This window comes from Anopheles coluzzii, chromosome 3 (genome assembly GCF_943734685.1).
Source record: "Anopheles coluzzii chromosome 3, AcolN3, whole genome shotgun sequence".
Lineage (NCBI taxonomy): Eukaryota > Metazoa > Arthropoda > Insecta > Diptera > Culicidae > Anopheles > Anopheles coluzzii.
The window spans coordinates 12,331,998-12,345,161 of NC_064671.1; the positions used below are offsets into that span (position 1 = coordinate 12,331,998).

At 53.0% G+C, this 13,164-nt stretch overlaps 4 protein-coding genes across 4 annotated transcripts in view; 3 read left to right on the plus strand and 1 right to left on the minus strand.

The window, feature by feature from the left end:
- The first annotated feature begins 245 nt into the window (after positions 1-245).
- Positions 246-3,023, plus strand: LOC120957616 (protein-glucosylgalactosylhydroxylysine glucosidase-like). Its single transcript, XM_040379905.2, has 4 exons — positions 246-434; positions 522-2,066; positions 2,138-2,625; positions 2,688-3,023. The coding sequence occupies exons 1-4, from the start codon at positions 349-351 to the stop codon at positions 2,984-2,986; spliced, it is 2,418 nt and encodes an 805-aa protein (XP_040235839.2). The 5' UTR covers positions 246-348; the 3' UTR covers positions 2,987-3,023.
- Positions 3,024-4,643: 1,620 nt separating this feature from the next.
- LOC120957058 (U4/U6.U5 tri-snRNP-associated protein 1) lies at positions 4,644-8,189 on the minus strand. The gene is made up of 2 exons (XM_040378995.2): positions 5,105-8,189; positions 4,644-5,027 (listed from the first exon to the last, which is right to left on the minus strand). The coding sequence occupies exons 1-2, from the start codon at positions 8,054-8,056 to the stop codon at positions 4,884-4,886; spliced, it is 3,096 nt and encodes a 1,031-aa protein (XP_040234929.2). The 5' UTR covers positions 8,057-8,189; the 3' UTR covers positions 4,644-4,883.
- Positions 8,190-8,320: 131 nt separating this feature from the next.
- LOC120957059 (polycomb protein EED) lies at positions 8,321-10,147 on the plus strand. Its single transcript, XM_040378996.2, has 3 exons — positions 8,321-8,655; positions 8,732-9,037; positions 9,107-10,147. Exons 1-3 carry the CDS (start codon positions 8,581-8,583, stop codon positions 10,004-10,006), a joined length of 1,281 nt encoding a protein of 426 aa, XP_040234930.1. The 5' UTR covers positions 8,321-8,580; the 3' UTR covers positions 10,007-10,147.
- Positions 10,148-10,354: 207 nt separating this feature from the next.
- Positions 10,355-13,164, plus strand: part of LOC120955609 (protein mothers against dpp) — a 49,911-nt gene continuing 47,101 nt past the window's right edge. The window contains exon 1 of the mRNA XM_049610192.1: positions 10,355-10,985. The gene's annotated coding sequence lies outside the window, so the exon portion shown is untranslated. The remainder of the gene's footprint in view (positions 10,986-13,164) is intronic.

Here is a 13,164-nt window from a genome sequence, read left to right on the forward strand (position 1 = left end):
TTTAAGACATTTGACATCTGCAATAAAATCGCATGCGGCGATGCGGCAATATCAAATGTTTTTGATTTTGCCGCATCGCCGCATGCGGCAGATTCGCAAGTGCTGTCATTAACGTCAAATCCCATACAAAAGCTTGCGGCAAAATCGCATGCGGCGAAGTTCTGTCCGCTGCCTCAGCCGGACAGAATTGCTATAGGCGAAAGCGAGACAACTAAAAGAATTAGAGCGAGAGGTACCTCAAAAATCATCGCATTGTTTACCGGGTTTTGCTGCATCATCACAAAACCCGGCCAATTCATACTCGTTTCAAACCGGCAATAGGAAAATGTTATCTCTTATCAGTGGAAAATGTGGCTCCTAACATTCTTTACCGTGGCGCTTGGTGTCTCAGCCGTTTGTGCAAATGATTACAACTTCCTCTTCAACGCTACCAAGTATTCACCCGTAACCAAGGGAAGAAGTTTTGATGCAATGGGACAGTTAAAAATTAAAAAAAACTCATCTCTTTCTCTCGTTTGCAGATTGCCGAACAAAGCGGTAACGCCTACACTAGCTAATGGGCACCTCGGTTTCGTAGTGTACGGCGATTCCGTCCATCTGAACGGTGTATACAATGGTCTCAAAGGCGTCAGTCACCGGGCGCGCATTCCCAACTATGCCAACATTCAGCTGGCCAACTGTTCCTCCCTGCAGACGCAGCCGAGGAACTGCCGCTATCAGCTGGACATGCGAAGTGGCAAGTTCCGGACGACGTTAGAAGATCCGGCCGGTGGCTACCGGGTAGAGCACGAAGTCTACCCCAACCGGCATTTCGATCAAACGATCGTCAACCGGATACACCTTCGAAGGCTGAGCTCGAGCCAAACGATCGAAATCGAAACCCGCCAGCGGATCGGTGTGAAAAGTGTGGATCTGGTGGAGGAACCGCTCGAGAAGCTCACGGTAGATGGGGAAGAATTTCTGCTCTTGTGCGCCAAGACAAGGCAGGTGGAAGATCCCAAATATCAACGGGAAGGACACACAGTTTGCGTAGCGTACAAGCAAGTGCCACGCAAACTAACCCTAACGGCGGAAGAAACGGACCGCGAGTTTCTTTTCCTTACCGTGTTTTCCCACACGAGGCAGGAGCTCGAGCAGGAACTGCGCGGTCTGAAGGCGAACGATCACGAGCGGTTGCACCGTCTCGAGATGGATCGTATGTGGGCCAAGTATGGCATTCGGGTGGAGGGAAATGATCGCTTGGATCGTGTGATTAAAGCAAGCGCTTTCTACCTTTCGAGCTCGCTGCCATCGCAAACCTCCTTCCAGCCGAGCAGCTATCCCTTCTACGGTCTTTCCCCCTCCGGGCTGGGTCGGGGAGGGAAAAAGCTGGCGGAGTACCAGGGCCACAGCTTCTGGGACACAGAAATGTGGATGTTTCCTCCGATCCTGCTGCTCGATCCGCAGAACGCACGCAAGCTCCTGCACTACCGCACGCTGGTGACGGAAGCGGCGGCAGATTACGCGCGCCGGAACGGGTACGAAGGCTGGCAGTACGCGTGGGAGTCGGCCTACACGGGGCGTGAGGTGACGCCGGACCATTGCCCGCAGGTGCCGGAGTATCAGCACCACATAACGGGCGACATTGCGTACGCGGTACGGTTGTACTATTATGCGACCGGCGATCTGGATTGGCTGCGGTCGGACGTTTGCCGGTTGGTGTACGAAACGGCACGGTTCTGGAAGAGCCGGGTGGATTACAATGCGGACACGGACACGTTCGACATTGGCCGGATAATGGGACCGGACGAGGACCATCACAATGTGACGAACAGCATCTACACGAACGTGATTGCGGCGCACAATTTGTTCTTCGGTGCGTTCGTGGGCTGTCACTGTCGCGAGTCGTTGGCGGGTGTTACGGAGGACGAGTTCGCCCAGTTCCTGAGGGTTGCGAAAAGCATCACGCTGCCGTACAACGCGCAGTACGATGTGCATCCGGAGTACAAGGAGTACACGTTCGGTACGCCGATTAAGCAGGCGGACGTGGTGCTGCTTGGCTATCCGTTGGAGTTCCCAATGAAACAGTAAGTCGGTTATAATTTCGCTTTTCTTTGGTTGAATCAGCTCCTAATGTCCTCCTTTCTTCCCTGCGCAGATCAACGAAGGCAAATAACCTTCGGCTGTACTCGATGGTAACGCGCCCGGACGGTCCAGCCATGACGTGGGCGATCCACACGATCGGCCACCTGGACCTGAACGAGCTCGACCACGCGGCGGCCATGTTCCGCAAGAGCTACCAGCAGTACCTGCGGGCACCGTTCCACGTGTGGAGCGAAAATGGGGACGGTGCGGACGGAGCGGGCAATTTCATAACCGGCGCGGGAGGATTTCTGCAATCGCTCATCAACGGGTACGCTGGCGTACGGTTGCGGCATGGCAAGCTGGTCATTGACAACCCACGGCTACCGCCCGCCACGACGCGACTGTTCATTCCCGAGCTAAACTTTGCGGGCGTTAAGTTTGCGCTCGACATTGGCCAGAGCGGGTTCCGCATCACGTTCGGTGCGGCAGCGGGCGAGTCCTTTGAGAAGCTCACGCTGCTCGTGGACGATCTAGAGCGTGATCTGTTCGAGGGATGTGAATGTAAGTTACAGGTTAGTAAATCTTCACTTCCTTTTCTAAAAGCTATCTTCTTTTACGTTTAGATACGGGAAGCAACAATGCCGAAGTTCGGCTAAGGAACGACCAGAAGGCAGCTGATGATGAGCATTCGTCCTGTACGCTCCACGACACCGTCCTTGGAATGCGATTGGCCGATCAGGATGGAAGATTGTTGTCGACCACACAGCTGATTGTGCTCTCACTAACGGTCGGATTGCTCGGTGTGCTTTATAGCATACGCGCTGCATTCCGCAACAAGCGTGGCCGCGGGAAAGTGTCCACAGACAAGGAAAACATGAGCAAAAGACTTCAAAAGAAGCAGAAGAACAAATCTGCGAAATAAAAAAAATGTACCTTGTAGGAAAGGTAAATGCACTGAATGCGAGACATTCTATACCATTTTTAGATCTGCAGGACATCTGCAGGAATTCGTCCCTAAGAGTGATGGGAAATTTGAAGTTTTCTGGAAGCGGCTCCGGAATTGGTTCCGGAATTAGCTCAAGAATCGGATTCGGCATCGAAATTGGTTCCGGAATCGGCTTCGGAATTGGTTCCGGAATTAGATCTGGAATCGGAATCAGCTCCGATATTGGTTCCGGAATCGGCTTCGGGAACAGCTCTGGAATCGGAATCGGCTTCGGAATTGGTTCCGGAATTAGCCTTGGAATCGGAATCGGCTCCGAAATTAGCTCAAGAATCGGATTCGGCTCCGAAATTGGTTCCTGAATCGAAATCGGCTTCGGAATTGGTTCCGTAATTAGCTCTGAAATCGGAACCGTCTCCGCAATTGGTTCCGGAATCGGAATCGGCTTCGGAAACTGCTCTGGAATCGAAAATCGGCTTCGGAATCGGAAATGGCTCCGACATCAAAATCGGCTCCGAAATCGGAGTCCGTTTCGGCATCTCCATAAGAATAGGCGTTTGGGTCCAACGATGCTACGTATTGATAGCCACAAAGAATCAAAATTCACTTGTAAACAATCCATTTTAATGGAGATTTCCGGACTGATTTCTTATTTAAATGAGACTGAAACTTCTTATTTAAATTCAAGAACCGAATCTCACTGCGGAGCTAATCCCAATTCTGGAGTCAATTCTGATTCCGTTACCGGAGCAAATTGCGATTCCTAGGTTGATTCCAATTCCGGAGCCAACTCCGGAATTGGAATCGATTCCAGCATCTGAATCAGCCCCGGTATTGATTCCGAACACGGAATCGGAATCGGGTAGGTCCTATTCCGAGCTCCCACCATTAGTCACATTATCTGCACGATATCTGCACCAGATTCTCCTTATTTAGCTATTGAACATCGACGGGTCGGTCCCGTGGTACATTCGTCAACTCGAAAGACTCAATAACACGCCCGGAATGGACCGTCCTAGTAAGAACTGACTATTCGGTTACGTGGTACTGAATAAAGTACAGTGGAGCGCCGTTTATCCGGGCTTCTCGGGACTTGACTTCGCCCGGATAAGCGATTAACACGGATAATGGGTCAAATGATATATTTTATCACCAATTCCTGGTTATTTTTTGGAATTTTTTCTTATTTTTCGATAAAAATAACCCAGTTTTCATTAACTTCATGTTTTTCGAAGGAGAATTTTTAAAATTTGCCATGAATTATAGTGTTTTTGTTATGACAATGTGTTCTTATAACCGCTTTTTTAAATATCCTCCTCATAACCCAATGTCACTTTTGTATTGAACTGTCATTTCTCAACAGCACGGATAAACGGAAAGCCGGATAAAAGGTACCCGTATAAACGGCGCATGTCCTCGTAGGACATTTACGCCAAATAGAAGAAGAATATATCGACGGGTACCTTTGAACTCCTTGCTGATGAGTTAAGAGTCCGGAATATTCATGTCCATGTCCACGTCCACTTTCATCTTCCGTTCTTCAAATGCTTTGCACTCTTCGTCTCAGCTCCACTTCCGGTAAGGTCAAGCTGTCATCCACTTGTAGCCAAGCAATTCGAGACACCGATACAGATCCTTCTAGAATTTTCCTATACATTCCTCTAATTCGGGACGTTTTCTTTATTTATTGATGCACTGTTTGTAGGCTCTCATATGGAATTGGTTAAAAATCGCCTTGCGTGAAGCTATAACTAGCGGGAAAAGAAAGCCAAGAGGGAAGGGGTAGAGGATATATCTCGCAACAACGAAAAAAGACACAAACAGACAATACACAATATTTGAAAATGGGGGAGAATTAAAAACGCGGCACCGAGCATTAACGCTTCTGCTGCTTGATGATGCTTGTGTTCTGCTTCGTTCCACTTAGCACAATGAATGGGGACTGTGTTTCCTTCTGCTTCGCCTGCAGCATGTTCAGCGTACCGAGCGGTGTGTCGGTGGAGCTCATCTTTTTCATCAGCTAAAAACATGGAGAAAAGCAACAAAAAAACCGTTAAGAAATGTTACTCGTTTCAGTCAGCAAATTCTCCTTCTTACCCCCTCCTGTTCGCTTTTCTTGAGCCGCTTCTCCACCTTGTTCTTGCCCGGGCCCTTGCCGTGGAACTTGTGCGACAGGTAGCGGAACGCTTCCTTCGGCGTCAGCAGATGCCCGCTATCGTCGATGTACTCCAGCTTCACGTTCGGCTTGAACGTTTCCTTCTCCTTGAACTCCGTGATCGGGCCGGCGTAGCGATCGCGCCGCGAGTACTTATCGTTCTCCTCGCCGTAGTTTTTGTCCTCGATCGAGTAGTTCTGCGCCTGCAGGTGGGCGAACCGCGCATTGCTCGGGCGGTTGCTTTCCTCCCGCTCGAGGTAACCCTTCGATTGGGCCAGCTTGAGCGCTCCCGCCACACTGAGTGCCACGTCCGGCTCCTCGTCGAGGATCGCCACCTCCTCCACCTTTACCTCCCGGGTATCATCCTGCTCCTGCTCCGTGTTGACCGAGTTCCAGGCACCGCTGTGCTGCGATCCATGATGATGATGATGATGCCGACGGGATGACGTGGATGGACCCTCCTCCGGATCCGACTCCATACCCTCCCGATCGCTGGCACTGTCCCGCTCAAAGTCCATCATGTCGTTCGGGTCCTCCTCGCGATTGCCGGCCGTACCGTACGTGGGAATGTCGCCCAGCGTGCGGCAAAACTCGGCCGTCGAGTTGAGCAGCATCGCGCCGTGATGATCGGCCTGCTCTCCGCCACTGTCCGGCTCCTCCTTGATCTCGCTCTTGATCCGCTCCGGATCGATCGGCAGCGCTTTGGAGATGATCGCTTCCTTCTGCTTCAGCCGGCGCGCTTTCTGCAGGGCCGCCTGCAGATCCTCGTCGTCCTCGAGCGCATCGTCCAGCTTGACCGAGCTCAGATCCTCCGACAGGGCGGGCGTGTCGTCCGTCAGCAGTATACCGGCGGCCCGCGCTCGCAAGCTTTTGCGATCCTCCGACCCGGTCGTCGATGAACGCTCCCCGGCCGATCGCTCCTGACGCCGCGAGCGCGAACCCAAATCGGCCGTGCCCTCTTCGGGAGGCAGCGTGGCGAGCAGATCGTCCGCCCGCAGCTTCTGGCGCATTTTGCGCACCTTCTTCTTCGGCTTCTTGAACGTCGACAGCTCCGTCTCGGTAAAGTAGTCGGACACCAGCGTGAGCGGGGTCGTTTCCAGCGAGTCGAGCTTTTTCTTCTCCAGCTTGGTCTTGATTTCGAGCAGCCGGCGCCGTTCCTGCGCCTCCTGCTCCGCGTTCGAGCCGATCACGAAGCTGCTCTTGCGGTGGCCGCCCTCGATCTCCTCGTTGTACTTGCCGAGCACCTCGCGCTGCTTCGGCATCCCGAACTCGTCCACCTCGTCCTGGCAGTACACGTCGTAGCCGTAGTGCTGCGGGTTCGCCTTCCGGTTCTCCACGTTGCGCTTGTACCGCTCGTCGTCGATCATGTTCACGTTCACGAGCGTGTCGCCCGCCGCCTCGTCCAGCACGTCCGCATCCTTCAGCGTCAGTATGACCTGCCGGCCCTCGGTGAACGCTTCCACGTCGTGCTCGACCCGCAATCCCTCCAGATCGCGGTCACGGTACGCTGCATTGCTCGGGCCGGCGCGACCTCGTCGCGATGGTCCCGCCCGTCCTCCGGACGGATCCAAATCCGCCCCGCCCGAGACCAGCTCCTCGTCCAGCTGGTCCAGCAGGCGGGCCCGCTCTTCGGCCTCCTTCTTGAGCCGGTCCTTGTCCCGTGTCTTCGCTACCCAGTTCTTCAGGTCGTCCACATCGTCCTCCTCGCCGAGCGTCTTCAGCCGCTTGAGCTTTTCCTCGATCGCGCGCTTTTCCTTCCGCTCCTTCAGCTTTTCGCGCATCTTTTCCTCCTTCGTCTTCTCCGACAGGTTTTTGGCCGGCTTGTGATAGAATTCACCCCAGTCGTCCTTCAGCTTTTCGGTGCTTCCTTCCGGTTCGCCCGCTTTAGAGCCGGTGTCGGCCGCCGATTTCGTACCGCTGCCCACCTCCAGCGGACGAAGGCCGAGTTTCGCGCGCAGTTTGTTCGTTTCCTCGATCGAGAGCGAATCGCCGGCACCATTCTCCGGGATGGGCGATCCGGACCGCTTGCTGGACGAACCGGATGCCTTCGGCGGTGGTGGTGGTGAAGGGGAGCGGGTGCGTTTCTTTCCCGACGACGATGACGACTCGAGCGGACGCAGGCCCAGCTTGGCCCGCAGCTTGTTCGTATCGTCGACGGAAAGCACATCACCGGCGCCATTGTCTGGAATGGGGGAAACGGACCGCTTGCGAGAGGAGGAGGAGGACGCCTTCGGTGGAGGCGGTGGTGAAGGTGACCTTTGACGTCTTCTCGCAGCCGGTTCCGGCTGGCTCTTGGACGACCCCACCTCTAGCGGACGCAGGCCCAACTTGGCCCGCAGTTTGTTCGTCTCCTCCACGGACAGCACATCCCCGGCACCGTTGGAGGGGACAGGCGAGATGGACCGTTTCCGCGCCGACGATACCGGCTTCGGTGCGGATGGCGGTGGAGTGGGCGACCGGCGACGCTTCTGTACCTGCGGCGGCGGCGGAGGAGACGGAACGCGATCCGGCGCGGGCGACTTGCGACTGATCGAGGGCGGCGGTGGTGCCGGTGCGCTCCCCTCATCCAGCGGCACCTCCACACAGTCCGAGCTGTCGGAATCGTCGTCGACGGCGTTCACCTCGGGATGGGTGCGCGGGTGGGCGGCGGTGCGCTCGTACTGCCGGCTGTGGCTGTGGTGGTGCTGGTGCCGATGCTCGCTGTGCTCCCGCCGGTGCTTCTTGTGCCGGCGGGCCGTCTCGCCGTAGCCATCGTTGTTGTCCTCGGAGTGGGAATCGGAACGGCGGCGGTGCTCGCTACGTTCCGAACGCTCGTACCGTGGTGAGCGGCTACGTGAACGCGAACGACGTTTATGCTTTTTAGAATCTCGTTTATGCTTTTTTGATGAACCCATGGTTTGTTGTTACCTGTTTGTTCAACACCAAAAACGCTGGCAAAGCTTCGGCACTTTTCTTCTCTTCCTGTGTGAATTTTCTGGGGTTTTCCTTCACAAAAACACTTTTTCTGGACTGGACTGGCTTTTTCTTCCTCTTTCTTTTCCTTGCTGATGACACGCGAGGAAAAATCATTTCGTTTGCTCGATTATACCCAAACGTCAGTTTTCGGTAAACGTCAAACCAAAAAATCGACCAAACTGTCACCTGCTGTTGTCGACGAAACGAACTTCCCACAACAAACACCGCGCCTCGGCTTGGGGGAAAATCAGCTCGGGAAAATTTTGTTGTTTCGTGAAAAAGCCGCTGCTAGCATCTAATTTTCCTTACACACACGCGTAAGTACGCTGCATCCATTGCAGCCGAGGTTGATTGTGTGGTGTTGAGCGTGCTTTGGCGAAAGAAAAAGGGCATCAATCTATTCGCACAATTTGGCGCACTGTCGGCAATAGCGGGAAACAAAGGAAACCAAACAACCGACGGCATGAAACCGGCGCGCAAAGAAGAAGCAGCCAACAACACGCAGGGCGATGCATCCGAGGAGGAGGATGATGAGATGGTAATTGTTACTTCTGCTTCTAAGGGAATTGTGGTGGAAATGGGGTCGATTATTAAAATGGATCCTTTATTTGCAGCACGAAACGTCCAGCATGGGCAGCACCTGCACCGACAACACCTCCAATGGCAGCGAAACCCAGATCAACCGGCGAAAGCGGAGACGGTCGAAGAAAAAGCAGCAGAAAACGGTGAAACCAATCTTTAAGTTTAGCACGTACGTGAAGGAAGACCACGGCCAGTCGCTGTTCGGTTGTCTGTTCAACTACAATCTCAAGAACGGCGAGCTGCCCACGTTTGCGACGGTCGGCAGCAATCGGGTGACCATTTACCAGTGCCAGAACGATGGAGGAATCACGCTGAAGCAGTGCTACGCGGATCCGGATGTAGGTTGAGCGGATCGGAACTACCGATTGAAGGGGACATTATTCATCGTTTCGCATTATCTTTTTTAGAACGAAGAAGTATTTTATACCTGCGCTTGGTCGCACGACGCGGATACAGGCTCGCCGCTGCTGGCCGCCGGAGGGCTGCGCGGTGTGCTGCGTGTGTTCAACACGGCCTCGCTCGAGGGCCACAAGTACTACATTGGGCACGGGCATGCCATCAACGAGGTGAAGTTCCACCCGAAGGAACCGTACCTGCTGATGTCCGCCAGCAAGGACCACTCGCTGCGCCTGTGGAACACCAAGACGGACATTTGCATTGCGGTGTTCGGGGGCGTCGAGGGCCACCGGGACGAGGTGCTCAGCTTCGATTTCGACATCCAGGGCAGACGTTTCATGTCGTGCGGAATGGACCACTCGCTGAAGATGTGGCGGCTCGATACGGAAACGATGAAAAATGCGATCCGCAACAGCTACACGTTTAATGAGGCGAAAAATCTGTCCCGCTTCCCGTCGGTCAACGAGCACTTTCCGGTGTTTTCGACGCGCGACATCCACCGGAACTACGTGGACTGCGTGCGGTGGATGGGAGACTTTGTGCTGTCGAAATCGTGCCAGAACACGATCGTCTGCTGGAAACCGGGCCGGCTGGAGGATGTGGAGGTGAAGCAGAACGAAACGGTCACGACGATCATTACCACGCTCGAGTACAGCGAGTGCATCATTTGGTTCGTGCGGTTCTCGCTGGACTACTGGCAGAAGTATCTGGCGCTGGGGAATCAGACCGGCCGCACGTACATCTGGGAGCTGGACACGGACGATCCGGTGCATCCGCGGTGCAGCACACTGTACCATCCGAAGTGCACCACCCCGATCCGGCAGACGGCCTTCTCCCGGTCGGGCAACATACTGATTTGCGTGTGTGACGATGGGACCGTTTGGCGATGGGATAAGATCAATAGCAACTAGCTCATATACATTCGCCGGAGAGGAACGGGGGGAGTTTCATTGACTGCGTGATTGGAGGAGGATAATATCCAAACAATTTGAGTACATGAATCAAAAGATATGAATAAACCGCGTTTTGTACTAAATTAAACGTCGTTGAAAGTGCCAGCCCAACTGTCAATTTGAATTCGCCACGCATAATCGAGTTTTTCCAGCGAAGCAAGCGTTTGTATCGCATAGTTGGCGGCTTGTAATGACACCGACCAGCAAAGCCGAACAGTGACCACCTGCTGACTCGCTCGAACCATCATCGCTTTCTCTCGCTCCCACCTTCACAATCAAACGGCGCGGGTCAAACTATGGGCACCGCAACCAGCCGTCCGGCCACAACGTCAAAAAGTGCGCCCGGCAGTTTGACATTTGTGGCCTGTGTGCGCGCGTGTGTGTGTGTGATTGTGCGTGTGCGCGTTCTAGAGCTGTGCTGCCTGAAATTGATTCCGCTGCTGGCGTTCCCTCCCCTGTGTGTGTGTTTGTGTTTGTGTGGCTGTGCATACATTGTCCGTGGGTCCGAATTTCGCGTGGGTGCTTGAGCAAAACAGCAGCAGCAGCAGCAGCAGCAGTAGGGAAGCAAAAAAGCGAACGCGCCGTTCGTGTGCGTGTGTGGGTCTGTGTCTGTGCGTGTTTCGTGACCGTGAAAGTGCAGCTGCTGGTGCTGCTGGGTTCGCATAGTGAAAAGAGGCCCCCCAGGCCCGTGCCAGTGATGCTGCTTGGTGTGAAAACCTGCTGCCACTAGCGAATTGAAGCCAAACCCCTCGCTCGCTCGCTAGTTCCGGAAGCGCTGAGCTGTGTGTATCCGTAGCAGGCGCAGTTGTGGAGGGGCCTGCGATAGTGTGTGAAGAAGCCGCAACAGAAAAAAGAACGCAACGCGCTTGTGAGAAAGCAACGCAACACCAACACTAGCGGAAGAAGAAGAAGAAGAAGAAGTAGGAAGAAGCACACGGTAAGTAGCTAGGAGTACGGGAAAGGAAGGAAAGGCACCAATTTCCAATGGTGGAAACGAGCTGCCTGTGTGTGCGTGAGTGTATGTGTGTGTATGGGAAGAAGCGTGCCGGGAAGGCATTAATCGAAGATGATTTCCCCTTATCGAGTTGGAGGTTTTCGTTTTTGGCAGGCACAGAATCTCCACCATCCTACCCCCGCGCACATTAACCACCCCGCTGTTCATCCCAAACCCCGTTTGATGGGCGGACGGCTGCCTTTTCAGGCAAAGGTCGCACGGTACCGCACAAAACAAAAAGCTGCGCAGCTGCGAAATACGGATGTAGCAACGAGGGGATAAGGGGGGAGGGAGCCTCTGCTTGCGTTTTGTGTTAATCGGTGCGAAAGCGTTCCTTTTTTGTGTTGCGGGACGCCATTGCGGACGAGGAAAGTAGGCATCACTACACCGCCAGCCAATGCTGCCCCTGTGTTTCCACTGAGGGAAAGGAGGAACGAAGGAACAAAATCACACACACACATGAATCAGTGGTCCGCGTACTGGACCAGTGTGTGGTGGACGGATCCATAGGAAGCAGGAAGTGTTTGCATTGGTTTCCGATGCCTTTGCCCCATGGGCTACTGTGTTTTAGCGCTTGTTTATTATTCATTGGACGGGGGTTTTGTGATTCATCGGTCGCGTGGTCGGGGAGCGTGCGAGAGAGAGGCCCCTACATTGATGACGAAAGTGGTCGGTGGCGGCGGCAGCGGTGGGCAATGATGATGATGATGATGATGATGATGCGGATGTTTTCTGCGCGGGTTTCACTATCAATGAGAACCACCCGGCTACCGTGCCGTGGTCGTGTGGCGCGGGATCACGGGCACTTGTTACCAACAGCTGTTCTGTGTGCTTAGGCGGGCCCCGCAAAATGTGTGTCAGCATTAGGGAACGGAAGTCACTGAGCGAGTCACACGGGGTTCGGCTTTGCCTACTCTACGCGCCTGCTCTAGGGTTTAGGGTGATGACGATGCGATCTTATCCGGTTGAAGCTGTGGAGCAATCGAAGTAGGTCATCTACTGGAAGGCACTGGCTTTACATGATCGTTGAAGTGCATTTTTTAAGAGTTATTGCAATTTCAAACCTTATTTGCTGATAGAACTTATCGATATGATAACAGAACTTCATCAAGAGATCGTCTAAGAAATATGGAATAGTTCAGAATTGGCTTAGATGTACGATCTGGACGTTTTCCCTCAAAATTAATAAATTTAGGGACGTCTATAACCTTACTTACCATCTTGGTCGGCAAAGTACGGCTCGCGATCCGCATGCGACCGTTCCAGGATGCTTTGATGAGACGATCCTTTACCCTTCTTAGAAGACGTGGTGAATTTTATTACTTTGCAAAAAGGGTTTGGCGTTTTGTGTCGGCTGTTGCGATCGCGGGAAACAACTTTTAACTATCAAACAATCAATCGGAATTGTCTTTAGGTTCCCACGGGCTCTTCTTCAAATAGATAGTTTTAAAATTAATTTGTTTGACCACATTACAAGGCTTCTTCTTCTTCTTCTTTGGCTCAACAACCGATGTCGGTCAAGGCCTGCCTGTACCCACTTGTGGGCTTGGCTTTCAGTGACTAATTGATTCCCCCCCCATAGCAGGATAGTCAGTCCTACGTATGGCGGAGCGGTCTATTTGGAGATTGAACCCATGACGGGCATGTTGTTAACGGGCATGTTCGTACGAGTTGACGACTGTACTACGAGGCTAGGCAAATTATTATGTTGGGGATGAATAATAAATTCGGGGTTCGGACTGAAGTGTTTTTTTTTTAAATATCTGAGTTTACTTGAAATCTACGGGGCACATCAAGAGAGATTGATTCTTAACCATCAATGAAATTTGAACTGGTCCTTAACCCTTTACGAGTCCTAGAATAGATCCCCAACCCACACCACAGCTCAGGAACTAATTCCCAATTCATACCTGCCCTGAAACTGATCATGAATCTAAACCGATCCCAAAATTGCGAAACCTCTACCAGTCCTGGAACTACCCAGGAACCCATAATCTACCTGGAATTGGCCATGAACTCATATTGTGCCCATATTCGGAAACCCGTAAATGATTTTGAATCCATACTATTATTGGAAGTGATCACGAACACATACAGGTTCTAGAACTAATCCTGAACCCAA

Excerpts from the sequence above, each read along its gene's own strand:
- LOC120957616 (XM_040379905.2), top strand. The coding sequence starts at position 349 with ATGTGGCTCCTAACATTCTTTACCGTGGCGCTTGGTGTCTCAGCCGTT. Across the intron at positions 435-521 it reads TTCCTCTTCAACGCTACCAA|ATTGCCGAACAAAGCGGTAA; the intron begins GTATTCACCCGT and ends TCTCGTTTGCAG. Across the intron at positions 2,067-2,137 it reads TTGGAGTTCCCAATGAAACA|ATCAACGAAGGCAAATAACC; the intron begins GTAAGTCGGTTA and ends TTCCCTGCGCAG.
- LOC120957058 (XM_040378995.2), bottom strand. The coding sequence starts at position 8,056 with ATGGGTTCATCAAAAAAGCATAAACGAGATTCTAAAAAGCATAAACGT. Across the intron at positions 5,028-5,104 it reads AGAAAAGCGAACAGGAGGGG|CTGATGAAAAAGATGAGCTC; the intron begins GTAAGAAGGAGA and ends CCATGTTTTTAG.
- LOC120957059 (XM_040378996.2), top strand. The coding sequence starts at position 8,581 with ATGAAACCGGCGCGCAAAGAAGAAGCAGCCAACAACACGCAGGGCGAT. Across the intron at positions 8,656-8,731 it reads AGGAGGAGGATGATGAGATG|CACGAAACGTCCAGCATGGG; the intron begins GTAATTGTTACT and ends CTTTATTTGCAG. Across the intron at positions 9,038-9,106 it reads AGTGCTACGCGGATCCGGAT|AACGAAGAAGTATTTTATAC; the intron begins GTAGGTTGAGCG and ends TATCTTTTTTAG.